Here is a 20,658-nt window from a genome sequence, read left to right on the forward strand (position 1 = left end):
GGAACAGCTGTCTGCACCATCCCTGCACCCCAGCTCATTCCAGAGAGGCTTCCTATGAGCTCAGTTGGAAGAGTCCCAAGAAATACACTGTAATGCTAATGCAAACAACTCCCAATTAGGGGAGGCTTCAGGGGCCACTTCCCCAGGCCTAAAACAACTGTTTTCTTTAGGCCAAGAGGAAGCCAGGTTATCCAAAGACTAGCCTGGAGACCCGGTTAGCCACTTGGCTACCTCCCTCAAATTCCCATCATGCGAGAGCTTTCAATACACACCTCCTTTTTAGTTGGGCCTTTTAATCCAATCTGCCCAATTTCTGATGCTGGGTGACCCAGAAACTCAGCATGATTTGGGAGGGTGACTTGGGCTTGGCATAATCTGGACAGATGTGGTTAATACCTATGGACAGATGGTGTTCATCCGGTAAAATCAGGCACTTTATTATGTTAATTAATCCAAGTGGGACCCGGAAAATACAATATTAGCTGAATTTCCTGTCTAGCAAGGCGATTGGTGCTTTCTGTTGGCTTAAATCAGAAAATTCAATATCCTGGCATAACCAGGGATGTTCTGGAAATTTTTTTTTTCTCCATAAGGAAAAGCTTTTGATTAAAGCTAGAAAGGCAGAAGTGCTAGTGGAGCTAATTTAAAGATAGAGACCCCACCCCCTCAAGGAGGGCCAGCCAGCATCTGCAAGGAGCCAGGCATCCCTAAGCAAACCCCAGCTATCCTCAGGCCTTAGCAGGGAGGAGGCAACAAAGTGATTCTCACTTTAAGTTAGTTCAATTAGCATTTTTTTAAGAAGAAAAATGCTTTTATTCAGAAAGTGGTTTTCTTCATTTTAGCAACCTATATATTAAAAAGATTTCTCTGGGCTTATGTTTTACCATTTAGCAGCTGTTCCTGCTTAGAAAGTGCTGCTTCTCTCCTTTCAAGGGAGGTCAAGTAATCAGGGGGTTGATTTCCATCCATTCTCGCCCCCTTTCCCCACACCTTTTAAAAATGTTGCATGTACTTATATGGGGATGAAACAGAGAGAAAATAACTTTTTTAAACATGTATTTATTTATTTATTTGGTTGCTATGGGTCTTAGTTGCGGCAAGGAGTCTCCTTAGTTGCAGCAGGTGGGCTCCTTAGTTGTGGCTCACGGGCTCCTTTGTTGCGGCACATGGGCTCCTTAGTTGCAGCATGCATGTGGGATCTAGTTCCCTGACCAGGGATCAAACACAGGCCCCCTGCATTGGGAGCATGGAGTCTTAACCACTGTGCCACCAGGGAAGTCCAGACAACTTATTTTTAACTTATGGCTACAGAGTCTCTGTGTAATTGCCAGGAGGCAATCTGTATACAAGAAAGAGGCTGGGTTTTGCAGTCAAGCAGACCTGAATTGATACTTTGGCCCTATAACCTACTAGTTGAGCAACATTTGAACTCAGTTCTTCATTGGTAAATGGAAAAAACCTTAGCTACCTCACTAGTTGTGAAAAATGAATAATTTGACTTGATGGCTCTGAGGGGTATGGCCCAAGGCCTGGTACCTGGTAGGAAGAATCCCCACTAAGTCCTAGTATTTGTCATGTACCAGGCACTGTGCTGAGTCCTCTCTATGTATGACGTCATTTCTCCCTGTCACCCCGTGAGGTCAGTTTGACTCTTTTGACTGTCATTTGAAGAAGCTGAAGTTTGGAGAGGCATCCCAAATCACCCAACTGGTATTCAGTTGGTCCAGGGTTCAAAACCAAGATGGTGGGATTTTGAAACTTCATGCCCCTCACCACTCTGTATAAATATTTGTATAATACGTGTGATTGTTCTTCTGTTTAGTGTGCAGACAGTACACAATGAAGTATTTAATGAACACTTTCAGCACTGCTCTCGGCATCCATCCCCTTTTCTCAAATCTCCTCTTGTTCACTTCTCACTCAAAAAAGGGTCTTCTCCCAGACGTAGATCCTCTCCTCTCCCTTTCTATATGTATTTGGTGTGAACTTTTTTTTTTCCGTTGTCGTTGTTGTTTCCTTTCTCTTTATGAAGGCGGAAGAGACGGAATTTCAACAAGCAAGCGACGGAAATCCTGAATGAATATTTCTATTCCCATCTCAGCAACCCCTACCCCAGTGAGGAAGCCAAAGAGGAGTTAGCCAAGAAGTGTGGCATCACAGTGTCCCAGGTAAGAAGCCCTCAAAGGGCTCAGCCCATAGCCTGGCCATGGTGGAGTCACAGTGCAGAGTCTTGGAGGTCTTGCTTTCCTGAACTTTCATGCCTTGGAAGTTCCATCAACTTAAGCCTTAAAATGGCAAGGTCAGCACATGATGTGCATAAGAAAGTTTCCAAGGCAGTACCTGGAAAAACATGAGAGGAACCAGTAAAAGTAGAAGACTAAGTACAGTGTAAAAATAGGGATAGGGTTCTTCCCTCTGAGCTCTCCGTTGCTTCAAATGGGTGAAGAATTCTACATGTACTTGGAAAGCCATCTGAATTTCTCATGTTATTTTCTCAAGCATACTCAATTCCTTGGCCCAGTTTTTTTTTTGCCCAACCCAGGAACTTTAAGAGTCAGTGAATGGAACTTTTAAATGAAAGGGACTCAAATCTCCTCTCTTGATGTCCTCACTCTGTAACTGATGGAGTGTAGGAATTTTAACATATCACTGTGCTTGCATTGGAATGATTGCACAAAATGTCACTGAGTGCCCCCTTCCCCCAAAGAGCAATAACCGTTAACAGGTGCCTATTGACGTGGAAAGATACATGACATAAAATTTTTATGGACCTGGAGTGTTCGCATTAATATGAAGTAGAAAAGTCAGCAAGTTTTATGTGTATCTACATTTTGTCTACACAAAGGATTCATCCAAACTTCTTACTCGGTCTGAACCTCAAATACCACCACCAGTCTCTAGTTGAGACCAGTAGGGATAGTCAAGAAATCTCTCAGAGAAAGCTTTCCTCAGAATTATGTCACGTGCAAGAGAATCAAATGTACTAGTGTTTCCAAAAAGGGCAAGGGTGAGGGGGAAGTTGGGGAGAAGAGGCCTACTTTAGTGAAAAACTTCACTTAACATTTTGTAAATGAAGTAGACGCTGTTTTTTATAAACTGAGCATCTGTACTTCCTTGAACTGAATCCTGGCTTCTGCCACTGCCCGCCAGGTGCTGATCCCATCAACCTGTGTTTAGCTAAGCAGAATTAGGTCTAGTCAAAATAAAGAACTAGACACAGGGGATCTGCAATGAAGAGATTGCCAGGCTCTCTCCAGCACTCTATGTGTGATTTTTGCAGCAGCCTTGGAAGCCTCCTTTCAGACCAGGCAGAAAGAATCGTCTCCTTTTTAACCTGGACCTTCCTCAGGTACTGGGACCCAGCGGAAGGTCATTTCCAGTCTTGGCAACCCTGGGAAAGCAGAACATCAGTGATCTAATTCAGGTGGCCTGATTTTTATCTAGGTTTCTAACCATTCTTGTCCAAATCTAGACCCATTGTCCACAAGAAAAGAGAACTGATGTTTTATGGTACTTGCTGCATGTTTCCAGGTATAAGCCATATCACTAACCCACAAACAGTGGATTTCAGTCATGAAATCTTCTGCTGCTAAAGTTGAAAATCACTATATTGTTTGAATTCAAATTCTGGGATTTGGAATTCCAAATCCCTATTGAAAATAGAATGAACTCTTAAGGATCTAGTCTATTATATCTGAATAAAAAATGGAATCTTGGCCTATTCCAGCAACCTTCACATCCTTCATTATGGAAATCCAGGGTGCAAATAGTGTGTCCATTAAAATGATTATTTACATATATTGTATCACCTTTCTCTTTCCCCCATCCATGCCAAGGTGATACCATTCTTCCTTCCCCATCACATCACTTCCTGCCAACAATAACCAGACTGTTCTACCATTGCCAAACAAGTTCCAGTGGGAGACAATATGATATCATAGAACGAGCATTTGCTAGGAGCATGTTTATGCTGAGTCAACCATGGGATTTTAGGAACTCACTCTTTCTATTTGGGTCTTAGTTGCCCCATCTCCAGTCATGGTTGGTTGGACCACATTATATATTAAATCTCCCTCTATCTCTAGTTCTCAAATCTAGGAGATGCCTTTGACTGTATCTTTCTTGTTTTTTGTTTGTTTGTTTGTTTGTTGCTTTGGGTTTTTTTTAAAACTATATTTATTTATTTTTGGCTGAGTTGGGTCTTTGTTGCTGGGCACGGGCTTTCTCCAGTTGTGGCGAGTGGGGGCTACTCCTTGTTGCTGTGCATGGGCTTCTCATTGCAGTGGCTTCTCTTGTTGTGGAGCACGGGCTCTAGGCGCATGGGCTTCAGTAGTTGTGGCTCGCAGGCTCAGTAGTTGTGGCTCGTGGGCTCTAGAGTGCAGGCTCAGTAGTTGTGGCGCACAGGCTTAGTTGCCCTGTAGCATGTGGGATCGTCCTGTACGAGGGTTCGAACCCATGTTCCCTGCACTGGCAGGCGGGTTCTCAACCAGTGCGCCACCAGGGAAGCCCTGTTTTGGGTTTGTTGTTGTTGTTGTTGTTAATAATCACCCTTCCATCTTGAAATTATCCTACTGTGGCTTTCTTGACATTGTTCTCTCTGGAGTTTCCTCCTTCCTCTTGGGCCACTCCTGCTCAGTCTTTACTTAGAGGATCTTCCATCTCTACCTATCCTAAAAGTATTGTTCTTTCATTAGCCCCCATCTCATCATGTCCTAGCCCATGGTCCTTAATTATTTTTTAAGACACATATTCTTTTAAAATCCACTTACTAGTGAGTCCTTCTGTGATTTCCAAACAAAAATATGCTCATACACAGAAACCCATCTATTGACCATCCTCTCCTTTGATCCCAGAACAGCCCTTCCTCTATTCTAGTGCTGCTTGGAGTGTGATCTACAAAAGGCAGCATCAGCTGGGAGCTTGTTAGAAATGTAAAGTCTTGGGTCTTACTGTATAGCACAGGGAACTATACTCAATATTTTGTAATAACCTATAAGAGAAAAAAAATCTGAAAAAGAATATGTAACTGAATCACTGTGCTGTACACCTAAACCTAACACAATGTTGTAAATCAACTATACTTCAATTAAAAAAAAATTTCTTGGGTCTCACTCCAGTCCTGAATCAGAATCTCTGGTGGAAAGGAGAGGATGCTAGGGATCTGTCTTCATAAGCCCTCCATGCACACTTGACTTTGAAAAGCACTGTTTCTACACAGTTAATAGGAGTGGTCCCCTCCGTGCTCACAGCTGCAAATATACTTCTCTTTGAATATTCCCATGAGACTTCTCTCCTGAAATGCCAAACTCATATATCTTACTTCCCCCTGGACTTCACCATGGCTCTGCCCACGGGCTCTTCAAACTTAACATGTTCAAAATGTGAATCAAACTTTCCCCAGAGAATTAGTGATTCCTTCTGCATTATGTGTCTCGGAGTAAGTCAGTCATCTCTGTATCCCTAGTGCCTAGCACATAGTAGACCTTGTCAAGGACTGTTGAACAGTGAGTTAATTAATGAAAACACCAATTCTGTACATTGTTCAGGGCCTATGACGTCCCCCTAGTGGACGATGCAGGAAATGCCTGAACTGACCCAGCATCTTCCCTGCATGAGCATCTATTCTGTAGAAAGGAATCATTCCAGGACCAGTCCCTTCTCCACCCTCTTCCTTCTCACTTTCTCTCATGTAGCCAATGTATTAGACCACAGGCATTTTCTTTCCTCCTCAAAAGTTGTTCCAGACTTCCTTCATCTTTCCCCCTTTCTTCCAGCTCATCCAGTTACCTCAGAAAAAATCTCCCTGCCTCTTTTCCTCTCTCTCTGTTCCACTTAGAAGTCAAAACCCAACCACAATGATGATTGATTCCTATGAATAGTGAAAGTTATGTCAAGAAAAGCATGAGTTTGGGAGTGAAATTAGATAGGCAGTGGTCCCTAAATGGACCCAGAAATGCCCTTCCTCTTCCAGTTTAACTCTCTTTCTGTAGGCACCAGCATTTACAATAAATAAAGCATTTTCTCTTGAGTTTTTTTCCTCTCTTGTTTATTAATATTGCAATGCTATGTTTTGATTTTTATAACAGAGGCTTAGCATTTCTGCTGCAGTATGAGCTGTATAGGTCTATGAGGGATAGCCTTATACGATTTTTAAATTTAGCTAATGCACTTTAAAAATAAGTGTAGTTTTGCAAGAATTTTCTTTATCTGCCATTGTTGGGGTAAATTAAACTACATGTAAGCTGTGGTACATGTGTTACCAACTTCTCTCACCAAATTCATGGTTTGTTTGGTAATTGTATAAAACCACAATTTATTTTAGTTTGAAATCACATCTGAAATATGAGATATAAAACTCTCCTTCCTAAGGCAGGATTATGGGAGTAAAACTTGAATTTCACTGTGTCTCCACTTGTGTCTGGCAGAGGTCTTGGTGTAAAGACAATGGGCATAGAATCAAGCCAGGACAGCCGCTGTGAGCCACATAAAGGAAATAAGTTAACAAATGAAAGTAAATTACGTTTATTTTTTGTATTGGTGTTAACATTTAAAGCCTGGAATTCAAAGGAATAATCAGTGCTAGGCTTCAGTTTTTCCTCATGTGGATAACACCAAGCTTTGCACAAAATACTTCGTGAAATTTATTGGATTGAATTATATTGATCCTAAGGTCAGTAGTACAATGCAGCTAAGAATCTAGTCCATATTAAAGTTATTTAATAAAAATGTGAAATTAATCCATCCATGAAAGCACCGATATGTTGATATAGATTTATTTGGATATTTAAAGGTCTGTGTATTTTGATTGTCCAAAGTCAGCTTTATCATTGGTAAGTAACAGGCATTTCTCCTGAAATGCTAGGTTTATTTTAGTGTCCTATACTTAAGAGGTAAGCAGATTTAAAATGCTTGCCCTAAACTGTAAGGGTCCTAGTTAAATGAGCAGCTCCTCCCTAGAAAAATCTTTGTCACAGTGGTTTTGCTAGATTGTGTTATATTAAGCAAGAGCATCTCATTTTATATAGTTGCTCCTCTCCAAGAGCTTCCTTCAGATCTTTTAATTGATGTTGCAAAATCAGAGCTAGGATGAGACCAATTAGCCTACCTCTTCAACCCTCTCATAAGCTCTTCCTTTTCTTCTGTGATGTTTGTGCAGGATGAACTGGTAACTTTCTCCTCTTCTTTTAACCCCTCTAGGTATCAAACTGGTTTGGAAATAAACGAATCCGGTACAAGAAGAACATAGGTAAATTTCAAGAGGAAGCCAATATTTATGCTGCCAAAACAGCTGTCACTGCTACCAATGTGTCAGCCCATGGAAGCCAAGCTAACTCACCGTCAACTCCCAATTCAGCTGGTTAGTTTTTTCTTTGAATTGGGGGAAATGTTCTCCATTTTTATATGTGCTTTTCCTACACTGGGGTTTTCTTTTAATTCTTTAGGCTATGGATGGGTTGATTTATGTATTTGATTGTCATTTTTACTGTTGATGCAACTTTGGGTTTTTCTTTTCATTTCCAAAAAAGCAATGTGTTTTGCTGTTTATAAGATGGACTTGTCTGAGGGTTTGCACTAATGTGTCTCTTTAAGTTGGACAGAGGTAAATTGGTTGGTTTTGATGAGGAGACCTCTAAATTCTCCTTTCAGAGATTCTAATAAGTAAGCTTGACTTAATTCTTTGAGATAGTCCCTTGGGGTTCACGCATTTAGTCTGTCTCATATAAAGTTGTTGTCCTTATCTATTTTGCTGTTCCTATCACATGATGTCTGGGTCATCTACTAGCATGCATTCTTTGAAGGAATATTCACTCTTCTTTAAATATCTTACTAAAATGTTCTGGTCTGCAAAGCCAACTATGGTGATTGCTATCCATTGTTTATAGTTGTCGTTCTTTACTGTTTTATTGTGTTGGTTTTCTTTATGTAAACTACAAAGAAAATTGCCAGTCATTAATTCAAATGATTCAGATTCCAGTTTTTCTATTACAATATCAGTCATGTGCTGTGCTCCTGCTTTTATTTTAGTAAATGTGCATTGTATCACTAATTTCAGAGTTAGGCTAACATAATATATTTTGGGGGTGTGCCGTGTACCATCAGTTCTTAATTTCCACATGTGAAAAAAATAATCAGTAATGCATAAAAAATACACCTTGGTGTTTGTATGCTATGGAAGGCATGCATGTTGGTCCTTTTTTTTTTTTAAGGGAAAACCAGAAATATTTCTTATTAAATAAGTATTTATTTATTAAATAAGGCTTTATTAAATAAGTTAGATGAAGATATTTCTCCCCATAATGAACCAGATGCATTGATTTTTGGCTGTGGGTTACATATCTAAGAAAATTGCTGCCCCAACTTTAAAGGGTCACAAATTAAATATGCTAGATCATAATATGGCTTTAAAAATTTAATTTCTAACATTTGGGGGTATGTGGTGTCTTTGACCTCCCCACTTGTCTGCCCACTAAAGTAAGTCGTCTTTCTACCCTGCGGTAGATTGTTATTGGAGACATGTAAGGCTCCACACACTAATGTCTTCTGTGAGCTTCTAGATGCTTCTAATTTGTTATCATAAAGTTCTCCAAGTCACTGGGCTGTACCATCACAGCTTTCTTTTGTTTAAATGGAATCATGCATGAAGAGTGGCCTGGGCTTTGTAAACATGGATATGGTAAGACAATGTAGAATTCAATCCAGTTTCATTTTTCCCAGCACTCCAGATTAGGTAACCATGGAGAGCATATTTGCTTTTTGAGGTTTTGTGTGTATGTGTGTGTGTGTGTGTGTGTGTGTGTGTGTGTTTCCTTCTCTTCTCATCATGGTATGATTGACAAAGGATTAAGGCTAACAGGTTCAATAACCAGAGAGTTTCCTTCTTCCCCATCTGGTCAATTATTAAGCATTTCAGACCCAGCAACACTAGTTGAATTGTACTGCTAGGCAGACATTTTCACTTGTCTCTTTGGAAGAAGTACAATTCTGTCAACATTAGCAAAAACACATTTGATACTCTTGCAAAGGTTATCATAATGCAAAACAGATATCAAAATGACTTTTTCCTGTCCCTGATATATCTGCATCACAGATGGCTTAGCATGATTTATGAACAGTCTTTAGAAGGGCCCCGTGGACTCCCTTCATTACTAAATCCCTAACTTTTTATTCTTTCCTAAAGCACTTGAAAAGAGAAAAGTGAGCATTTTAACCCCCTCGTCTGTGTTTGAGAATTATTTTGGCTCTCTTGGAATATCAGTATGTGATTACAGTTTTCTAAGGAATTTTTCTGGTGGCTTAAACTTCATGTGACTATTCTGAGCACAGAGTAAATTATTATGGAAAATTTGAGCTAAGCTTTCCAGTGGTGCCTAAGTTGTTAGAAATAATATGCAGAGGAACCCCTTTGTAGTGCTTTTTCTAAAATAGAGACAAAAGAAAATACTATTGTATATGTGCAATAGCATGGAATTTTAAAAGATAAAAGGTTTAACAGGAAAAGTTATAAATGGGTTTTTCTGTCTTTTCTTGGCTCTTAACACAACCCAAATCGCTACACAGATAGAGGGAGAACTTTAAAATGTTTCAGCTTTGCACATAGGGTGTTTATAATGCTGTATACCAGCTCTTTGTTAATTCCGGAGGGTAAATAATAATTGAAATAGCAAGTTTTAAATAAGAGGTTAGGAAGTGAAAATATATTTCAGTTGAGTTTAGAGTTCTGGAGCCTGGGAACTTTTTATATCCTCAGCATCGAAGCAGGAGTTTTTTCCAGAAGCTTTACTAAATATAAATACTCATTTCTACTGCAAGGAAGATATTTTGCAAGTAAATCTTATTCCTTCTAGAGGCTTTTGTGTGGAGAGCAGTACTTCAGTATCTTTATTTAGTCCTCTTCTAAATATTCCTGTTTGTTGATATATGCCTGGACTCCTATTTCCTTAAGCATAATTCATAAAAATCACATAGGGCTAGGGCCTGTGAGGAATTAACAAGTATTTTGAGATACTTGGAATGCATCATATTTCACACCAGCAGAGTTGGGCAAAATGGATGGAGCAAGGAGGAAGAATAGAGAGAAGACAAGAAAATTAAGTTTTGAAAAAAAAAGAAACAAAAATGGGGACCAGCTGAAGCCATAGTTTAATAACCCTGGGTCCATAATTCTTTTGGAGTGACCTAAAGTGACACCTTCTCAATTTCCTATTTTTGATGAGATTATGAAAGCAAGAGTTAATATCTCAGAAAAATAAGGCCCTTTTAGGAAGGTTCGATTATCTATTTTGGAAGGTTGGAGAACATTTTAATATCCAAGAAGAAAGAAATTCGCTTATGGGTTACAGATATTTTCTGTGGCATAGCATCAGCATTGATATCTTAGCAGGATCTGTGATTAGCTAAGCAATCCCTGTTTTTTTGAGGTTCAGAACCCACAGATTTGAATTCTTTTGCTTAGTTGTATGTGTTTGTGTGTGTCAAGGACAACAGTAGATTCAGCCATGACATTAGTTAGCAGCAAGCCCTTTAACATCTTCTTATTATGCCCGTCATAGGAAGTTTGGTGTTTTTCTGGGTTGGTGGAAGGTTATCATATTAAGACCCTGGACACTGGCCTCCTAAGAGAAGTTTATGTATAGTACACATGGTTAGAGAGGAGGTAACACATCCAGAGAAGTTGACTGACACTTCTAGTAAAGCCATAGGAACCCTCATGGTTTTGTTTTTTAAAACCAGTGAAAGAATTGATCCCATTGATGTTTTCTGCTGTGTTCTTTCTTCCTATGTTTCTTCCCTTGTGGAAAATGAAAACACGGCCTCCTGGAATTGGAACTCTAGAAGCTGGACATGCACACCTACTGAAGGTTATCTGGTTTTCCATTGAACCAGATGACCGTTCCCTCTTGTACTTTGCCCTGAGTAGAAAGTAACAATGGTTTTATTTTAATTTGGAGGGAAAAATCATGAAAAACAGAGAAGTGAGCATGATATAATTAAGCTTACATCCAGCAAAGAGACTCTATCTTTGAGCCTCCAAATGGTATAGGAGGCCAATAGAGTCCAATATGATCAGACTAGCCACCTAATCTGTGTGAAGCCTTGATTTCTAGATTGCAGAAATTAAGGCAATACTTGCCATCCATCTGCTTCCTAAAAATGCTGTGAGTTATAATGAGCTAATACTTTTAAAACACCTCAAGTTCCTTAGGAAGAAAAAGCAAATTCATTCTTGTTCTAGGTCATTGGTTCTCAATTTCAGTAAAGTTGCCATTTTTGGCTGTCATAGTTGTAGGGGGATGGATGTTCCTGGCATCTATTAGATGGAGACCAGGGATGTGTTTGACCATCCTACAGTACGTAAGATATTCCTCCACAACAAAGAATTATCTGGCCCAAAATGTGAATAGTGCCAAGGTCAAGAAACCCTGCTCTAGATTGAGATATTATCATTAGTGTTCTGTTTTTTTGATTTTGAAGTTAACTGAGTTGGGTTTTTTTTCCCCCCCTGAACAAATGTAATTCTCTTGGAGACTCTTTAGAGTAGAAACAGAGTGTTCAGGAAATTGTCTTTTATGAAAATGGCTGTTAACACATCTCCACATCGTTTTTGCATGAGCAAATGCATCAAAATCTGTAGGTGATCTATCACTTCTCTGTCTAGTTGAGTGCAAGTTTAGCTTTGTACATGCCCCAGCTGTCTGGATTACGGCTTAAATGAGCTACTTGCCTCCCTTCCCAAGCCAAATTCAGAACCTTTTAACTGGCAAGCACATCTTAAAATGTGCTTCTAGTCATTGCCATCACTTTATAGCCACCTGCAGGTAAGGTTCCAGACTGACCTTCTCAGCAAGCCAGGTAATTCTGTTTTCGTTCTTTGAGAATTCCACAGCACCTCTGATAGAGCCCACATGCTATTTGTCTATGAATCACATCCTTCCCAGGAGGTTATCCAATCCAGGATAAGTTCTTTCCAACTTCCAGTGCCAGATGAAGAATGAGTCTTCCCCTCATTACTTAGATGTTTATGTGGATGTGTCTGCCTTATTGCGGTATTCGTGACACCTGGTCTCTTTCCTCAGTGAAATTACTGCCTCTAGTTACTCATCAGAGAAGCAGAAGCCATGGCGGTGCTGTACGTGGGTGTACAGAGACAATGAAACGCTGAAACAGAGTGGCCAAAAGCACAGGGACTCCTTTTACAATTACTGCTCTGACTCAAATGCATTTGTACATGAAGTACATTGATATGCGCATATTTGTCTCTATGTACATCAAGCAGCCAGACATATTTACAATTTATCTATGCACATATATTTTTTAAATCATCTGTGTCAATTGCAGTGTAGATCTTGTAAATGGCACATTTCGTGCCTTCATGGTTCCATGGGTGCCATGTTCCTTGGCATCAGTGTAACCCTTTGGAAGTTTCTCCCATTTCTCAATCTGTGTGCTAATTTCCAATAAACCATCAACCAAGCATGTAGAGTGTATGTGTATTACATGGTATTTGGTTGGGAGAGAAATAAGATACCTGGGCTTCAAACTGAATACTCTCGGGGGAAAAAAAATTCTGATATCATATAAACAATTATAATTTGGGTTCTTAGAGCTGCCGGTTCTTGGTTCGGATGATATCTACCTGTGAGCATGTGTTGTAACACTTATTATAGAATGGCTTTTAATATTTAGGTTATATTGCTGTGGTTGAAAGAAAGATTTGAGAGGGATGTAACTAGGACATAGATGCCTGGGTCTTATATATCTTAACATACGAATGTGATCTGTGCTACGCACTGCTTCACCCACACGTTGTGGGGGGACTGTTTGAAAGATTTGCACCCCATTAATGGAAGGAAGGTCCAGGCCAAAGCCTCTGCCCACTGATTGGGTGTAAGCCACATCTGGTCAAATCTTGTACCTATTTTGCCTAAGATCCAACTTTTCTAATTCCTTTCAGATAAGCTAAACCGAGAAATGTGTGCCAGGTGACATACATAGGACATGTTTCAGAGTTATCAGGATGTCATAGTTCTTTGGATGGTGCTTGAGTTGTCCCCCACCCCCCAAAGAGAGCAATCCCTTTTTCCCATGAGAAGGGAGTTAAGAGTAGAGGATCTGTCTGTGTAGCAAAATACTCAGCTGGTTCCTTGCATATGGATGAACACCCCAAAGAACAAAGCAGAATGGAGATGTTCCTTAACTTGAGGTTGTCCGCAAGTAAATTGTCCTCAAGTAAATCATTTGGTTCTTCTAAATGGCTCTTGCCTTTGAAGGATGAGGATACCATGAATAGTTGAGGAGAGTGGCAGAGTTTAGAAGTCATTGCTAGTTAAGTGGTCCTGCCATGGAACAAAAAAACCTTCTGTTCAGCGTAGCTGCAGCTCTTCATGTGAGGCGAGACAGCTCTCTAGGACGGCACAAATCCCTATTTTGGGATAAAAGAGAGTCAGAGCTGGGGCATGAATCATTGTTGGGCGATTCCACACGGATGATGGCTGTCTCAGAATTCAAGGGCAGGAGTGCAATTTGAGCAATATAGGGATGGAAACAATAGAGTGGAACTGACCTGGGTCCCTGAGGTCTCTCCTTTTCCAGGCTAACGTCATGTTTTAACCAAACCTTGCACGTTGAGCTTTCTTTCCTAATGCACTGAGCTGCACGATGGCTTCAGAATAATATTAAGCTTTTCCACGGCCTTGTGTTTAGGTTGAGGGGGGACTAGGTTTACCGCAGTGGAACCAGTGGAACCTGGGTGGTGCCTACAGGCTAAGTCTGGGAGAAAGTTTCAACTCTACGTGGTGAAAGCAGATAGTTAACTGCTCTTCTGGAGACTCACTTTATTATTATTATTACTATCATTTCATATTTCATGCATGCTTGAGAATTCCTGGTCCATCTTCTGTCTCATCTTCCTCCAAAATGGCAGGTGGCAGAGAAGAGCATATTATCCTCACTTATTTTTGCAGTCCTCATGGTTCTCTTGGACTGTTGGCCACCCAGCAGGAAACATCACCTTCTTTCTAGAAATCAGGAATATTGGTGACTCATATCACAGGGCCAGCCCTACTGTGCAGCGTTGCCTTCATGCCCTCCCCTCCCAGGTGCTGCCCCCCATGTGAGAGTAGATGGGTGTAGCATTAGTTTATTTAGAATCTAGCTGATAGCTCACATGCTCCATCGTGGTGGCAGAAGTACCATTGACCAGCCTATAGTCTCCAGCCCGCAGTCCCCCAGCCAATCTTAGAATTTTAGAGGCATGAAAGAGAGACCCTGGGTCTGGAGACTCTCCAATTCAAACAGAGCAAGTTGAGAAGAATACATGTTTCCTTTCTCAGCTTGAAGCTGCTAAGGGGAAGCAGTCCTGTGGGCAACTTGGCAGTGAGATGTGGGCTTTGCATAACATGAATGATATGCACCCTTTATTGCTTGCTCTGTTCTTCATGCTACTAACCAGACTCTGTTGATGTTGTTTTGATTTTAGTTTTTATTTGGGGGGGTTGCTTTGCATGTCATTCTTCCTCTTGGCTGTTAGTTGCGGGGGTTAAGCCTTTTCTTTCTGTGATTCAGGTGCCTCACTCTTTCCTTTCCAGGTTCTTCCAGTTCTTTTAACATGTCAAACTCTGGAGATTTGTTCATGAGCGTGCAGTCACTCAATGGGGATTCTTACCAAGGGGCCCAGGTTGGAGCCAACGTGCAATCACAGGTAGGGACCCAGCCAATGTGCCGCCAGGTGAATGCTTTAGCGTCCAAGAGCCCTCAGTCGGATTGGCACCTCCTGCTTCTGTCCAGAGAGAGAGACGGACAGACAGAGAGAGATGTAGAAACAAAACCTTAACCAACAACCAAACCGAATCAAAGACAACCATTGTCGTGAGGAATCTTGTCCACACTTTGTGAATGCGTTTGGCTCTGGCTTGTCAGTCACACTAGGAAGGCAGGAAAGTGGCAAGCGCAGGGTGAGGTGACTAAGGCCCGTCAAGCAAGTGGACCCAGTGTATTCTTTGCTCATGAAAGGGAAAGGGAGGAGGAGTTGAGTCCATCAGTTCACTTTTCAGGTCCCTCTCTTGTTTGTTGCTTTTCCACACTCAACATTTGCCCAATATAGAGGTCATGAATGACTAGGCACATACCTTAGTATCTCACGTTTTCATTTTAACCTTTACAAACACCCAGCCAGGTTGACTAAACTCATCTTCTTAGTCATCCTAGAGGTCAAGGGATTTAGGTTTCTGGTGATGAGTCTATAAGTCCATGCTGGGAAACAAAAATCAAGCTTGTGGTGTAAACCCTCAGTGCTCCCTAATCGGCAGCTCGCCTTCACAAGAGCTCAGAAGCCATCCTCCTGTGTCAGCACACAGCCTGATGTGACAGGGTGAAGTCCTGTGCTCTGGGTCAGAATTGCTAGGGAAGTTCTGAGCCAAGCCCGTCCAGGCTCCCACCCTGCAAGAGGAGCAGGAAGCATTACATGCCTGGAAGAGACCAACTGGCTGATGATTCAGCCCCCTGCTCAGGAAACATTGCCTGGAAACAAGTTTGAGGAGATATGGTCAGACTTTGGTCAAATGACTAAACAGCTGGCCAACATTTAAGTCCTCAGAAAGACAACATTAGTCGCACACTGCTCTCTCTGTGAGGGGCCTGGCCAAGCCCCTCTACACAGAACCTTGACTTTTGTAGGATCCCCAGCAAAGAAGTTAGATAGGATGATCTGGAAGGCAGGGAAAATCCCTTCACACTCCCCAGTCTCAGCCCCTCTATCACCCAGTCCCTGCCGTCTCATGCAGCATTGTTGAATTAGTTTCAGTGTTGGGAATCCCAGCTTTCTTTGACCATTTTTCTGTCTTGCTTACTGAAATCAGAAAGGATAGTGGATTCGGCATAGAGAGGAGGCCCAGCCTCCTCCTAATGGTTCCTTTCCCAGGAAGAATGTCTCCAGTGATCGCATTAATTTGGCGAGCCCAAATGGTAGCCTGTGTGATGATGATGTGCCTCCCTTTCCCTGCATCTCCCTGACTAATTTCCTCTCTGTTGTTGTTCATCTGTTTAGGTGGATACCCTTCGCCATGTTATCAGCCAGACAGGAGGATACAGTGACGGACTCGCAGCCAGTCAGATGTACAGTCCGCAGGGCATCAGTGTAAGAAAACAAGGCTTCCCCCACTCCCCACCCTTTGTTTTTATTCTATCACTATCAATTAGTTCAAAGCCATAGGGCTCAGAATGCCACTTAGTAGGACTTCTTAGCTTTACGGTCACCTATTTCTTGTTTCTGTATCGGTCATGCCATCGGCAGCATTCTACCCTCAAAAAAAGTGGCGATTGGGCAGGCTTCATGCAGGCAGCTGGCGTCTAGGGCTGTCATACACAATCAGTGTTTGCATGGCACCTGCGGCCACATGCGTTCAGCTGAGAGGGGCTGCTAAACAGGTGACACCTAGTACAACAGTGGTAGGAAACATCCCCACAAGCAGGGGCCTGGGAACCTGGGGAGAAAAACCAGTAGCCGAAACCCATTGCATCCAGGTATGTGGTCTTAAAAAAAAAAAAAAACCTTTCTCCCATCTAAGGACAATTAAAAAAAATTAACACAGAGGCTGGGTATGCTGAAGGGATGGGGAAGGGTGCAGACCATCTTCTACTTGTTCTTGGGTGCGCTGGCGGCTCCTGACTAGCATGAAAATTCATAGCGACAAGCTATGTCGCACAGAGTGAAATCGATCAGACAGACACAAGGAGAATCGAGTGTAGATTTGGGACAGCAATCCAACTTGATTTCTCAGATCAATCGTCCGCTATCTCAGCAGCGGTGACAGCAAGCTGGGACAAGAGGGCAGCCTGGAAAAGGAGGCTGTTCTTTAGATCAGAGGTGATTTCCTGAGCTTTTAGAGGTCATAAGATGCTCCAGTAGAACTATTGGCTCAGAACTGTCTAAGAAAACTATGATTGGATGATGGTGAGGATTTTTTGTTGTTGTTTCTGTTGTTAGGATTAAAATAAATTGGGGATAGAGGGAAGGAAAGGTAGACATAGTGTGTGGATGTAATTCTAGCCTATACTAATTGAGGTATGGTATCTGCAATGAAAAAAGTGGTAGCTTTTTAACTCTGCATTGGTGAAATCATATATGACAATGGCCAGACTGGAAGGAAGCAAGAGGATACCAGCTGTTTCATCAGATGAGGAACGGTTGAAAAAATTAAGAATTCTTAGCCCATTAAAGAGAAGGTTTGGGTGGTAAGTAATAGTTTAAGACACACTGTAATCAGTGAGAGAGATTGGATTCATCGTGAATGATCTAAAGGAAGGTAGGATAGATCACTGAGTAGAAGATTCAGGGAAACATTTCACTTCAGCATCTCAAGGGCCTTTCTAAGATGCAGTCAGAGTTGTCCAAAGAAGGGATCTTTTGCCTCTGGAAGCCAAGAATTCCCCATCATTGGCGCGTTCAGACATTGTTTGGCTAACTACTTGGTAAGGATGTTGTAGAAGGGAGTTAAGTACCAGGTGATGACTCTCTTGGTGACTTTTAAGGCTCCTTCAAATTAGGAATTCTTTATTTTCTACCTTCCTTAGGCAGAATCTCCTCTGAGTTTATATAATATTTATCAAGTTCCTCTCCGGGAGGGAAGGAGGGAGGTTAGAGCTGACCCTGTTAAACATACTCTGGGCATCTGTGTCCCTTTTTTAGAAAGGATTTCCAGAACAGAGGGATTTTTCCCTTCTTGTGCTTATACTAATTATTATTCCTGTATTCATGGCTGACCTGTCAAACGCCTGCTTAGAAAAAATCCAAGATACCATGGTGGAGAATTATGTTCTCAAAAATGGATTCCAAATGAATTAAGTTGTTCTGTGTTTGTATGGGGAGGTTCAAGCACATAGTCATTTATCCATTGCCTGGATCTTTTTGAGCTAGAAGATCGGTCTTTCCAGAACAAGTTTTGCTCTGTATGTAAGTGGAAGACAGGAACATGAGGAAAGTATAAGAGTGTGGGGAGGAGACTATGGACGCACTCAGAGAGAGAACTGCAGAAAGTCTACATGGCTGGGCAGGAAGTGGGGCTGACAGTTTTGCTATATGGCATCTTTCTTTCCTAATTGGGTAGCACAGAAGAGAGCGGCACTCAGACTCTGGGGGGTCAGCGTTGGCCCCTCTGACGTCATCTGGTGGGCTGGGAATCATTTCTGAAATAGTGTAACCAAACATGTGCAGATCATTATGTCTGATTACATAAGCCCACCGCAAAAACTGGGCTGGAAAATGCCACTTGAAAGAGTCTCTCATTTTGCATTAATTTTTTTTTCCCTGTGAACTGTTTATTTTATTTCTGGGTCTTTAAGACACAGGGTAAATAAATCAAAGGCTGATCATGATACGGTCTGTTCCTTAGGTATCAATTTTAAGTTGTGCCACCTTTCAGGAGACTAAGCTTGTGAGATGTATTTTTAGAGAGTGGTATTAGATGCCGAGGCATGTGTATGTGCAGAGAGGGGCACTGGCTGCTAGGAGAAATGAGAGAGAGAGAGAAAAGAGACAAGGACAGGAATGAAAGATTCGAGCCAGTGAATAGAAATAAACAATTCCAAAACCCATGGCGGCAGTGGAATTCCCAGCTGGGCTCTGGATTGTGTTTCATTCAGTGGAGGACATTTTCTGGGCAGCCTTTATCTACTCCCCTGCCTGGGTTTTCACAGCACTCACATCTTATCCAACCAGCGTCTATTTTAAATCTTGTAGAGTTCAGACGGCTTGCCTTTAACTAAGGCCATGCAGTGATCGGGTTGCAAGGTGTGGTGGTAAGAGCCCTGTGGTGGAAGTTGGGAGACACTGGTCCTTGTAACTCTCATGTGCCCATGGGCAGGCGTCAAACCTTGTCTTTTATAAAATGGAGCCAGTAATTCTCACCCTTAGTACCTTCATGACTGCTTTAGGGAAAATGAGAAAATAGGTAGGAATGGGCTTGGCAAAGCACAAGATTTTCCACATGAATACAGCATGAAAAGTTATAAGTGATGACTTCCTAACTTGACCCTTTTCCTCCTCTGGTGTGAGCAGTTTTCCCAGTAGGTAGTTCCTAGTGAGGATAGGTTAGGACACAGTTGTCACTTTTTTCTCTTCTGATGGAAAGGTACACTTTCAACAAGGATACAGAGTTATGCAAGGCCTAAGGACCCCTTTCCTTAGCCAGAGTGAGCATTAAAGACCCTGGGGCTTTAAGATGCAGGGTAAATGAATCAAAGGCTGATCATGATACGGTCTGTTCCTTTGGTATCAATTTTAAGTTGTGGTAAATTATACCTTTTTGAGTGCTTTGTATTCTCAAATGACAACAGGCAATGCTTACTGGGTTTAGAGTGGCTCTAAGTGATGGAGGGAGATTACTTCACTTCTCTGTCAGTTAGACAGACTGGAAGATCACTTAGTATCACATCCACTCTTTCATTTCCCTTTCCACTGCCACGCCATCCTCGTTCTAGAAATAGTTCATTAGCTAGGCTATTGTGATTATTTCCTAATTACTGTGACTGCCTTTAGTGTCTCTTTTCTCCTGCACACATCCCCAGAATTTTGTCATTCCTTGCCCAGAAATCAAGAGCACTTCTCTGTTGCCCACCTAAGCAAGTTTAATCCCTGAGTCAGACATTTTCAGAGTCTTCCACGCTCCAGCCCCTTCTACCTATCCATCCCCCTCACTCCCCAAATCACACTGACTCTCCCCACACCCAGATCCTCCTTGCTGTTTGTCTTCTTCTCCTTAGCCCTCCTTCCCCTCTTCTCTCCACTTTATCACACACACACTCCCTTGCCTTATAGATATATGCACAGACACACTCAATCAGTCTTTGTCTTTCATTCCCAAATATGCATGTGGTCCCAAAATGCATATATTAGTTGCTAAAAACATGTTTGTTGAATGAATAAATCAGAAGACAAGCTACCACTGAATTTTAAAATGCCACATCTTATGTAACAGCTGTAAAATACCTAGTACTTTTTCTCTTAAATGCTTTACTAACCCACAAATAGACTAGCTTTTTTAATTCAAGAAACTTCTTAAGTCTTTCTTTTTGGAAAAAGTTTCTCAACTTTTTGACCAAGGCAGATTCTCTGAGAATTAAGAGTCAGATCAGCATTAAATAGATGAAGTTATAGAGTGATGATATTGTCAAGAGAATTATCCCTTTGAATTCTTTAGTGCCTTCTTTCCTAAAAGAATCCCCTTATCAAAACCTGCTTGTGGGGTAGCCATATACATAGCAAGAGCACATCATTTCTTTTTTTAAATTTTATTGAAGTATAGTTGATTTACAATGTTGTGTTAATTTCTTCTGTACAGCAAAGTGACTCAGTTATGCATATATATATTCTTTTTCATATTCTTTTCCATTATGGTTTATCACAGGATATTGAATATAGTTGTGCTATACAGTAGGACCTTGTTGTTTATCCTTTATATATATAACAGTTTGCATTTGCTAATCCCAGACTCCCAATCCTTCCCTCCCCTATCCCCACTCCCCTTCGGCAACCACAAGCCTGGAGAACACCCTTTCTCATGGGGTTCTCACTGCTTTCTCTACCAGACGTGGGACTAGAACCTGTACAAACAAATGGGTGGACAGTGGCAGCAATCTGAAGTCAGGAAACTTGGATCCTTCTCG

The 20,658-nt window shown here is 41.5% G+C and overlaps 1 protein-coding gene across 2 annotated transcripts in view; it reads left to right on the forward strand.

Annotated features, from left to right (window-relative positions):
- PBX1 (PBX homeobox 1) overlaps positions 1-20,658 on the forward strand; it is a 279,021-nt gene that overhangs the window by 234,915 nt on the left and 23,448 nt on the right. The window contains exons 5-8 of one of the 2 annotated variants that reach the window (XM_059059777.2): positions 2,033-2,168; positions 7,198-7,357; positions 14,586-14,698; positions 16,043-16,132. In XM_059059777.2, the coding sequence (XP_058915760.1) occupies positions 2,033-2,168; positions 7,198-7,357; positions 14,586-14,698; positions 16,043-16,132 (499 nt within the window). The remainder of the gene's footprint in view (positions 1-2,032; positions 2,169-7,197; positions 7,358-14,585; positions 14,699-16,042; positions 16,133-20,658) is intronic. The other variant, XM_059059795.2, reaches the window with a different exon arrangement.

The sequence above is a fragment of the Kogia breviceps genome, chromosome 1, assembly GCF_026419965.1.
Source record: "Kogia breviceps isolate mKogBre1 chromosome 1, mKogBre1 haplotype 1, whole genome shotgun sequence".
NCBI lineage: Eukaryota > Metazoa > Chordata > Mammalia > Artiodactyla > Physeteridae > Kogia > Kogia breviceps.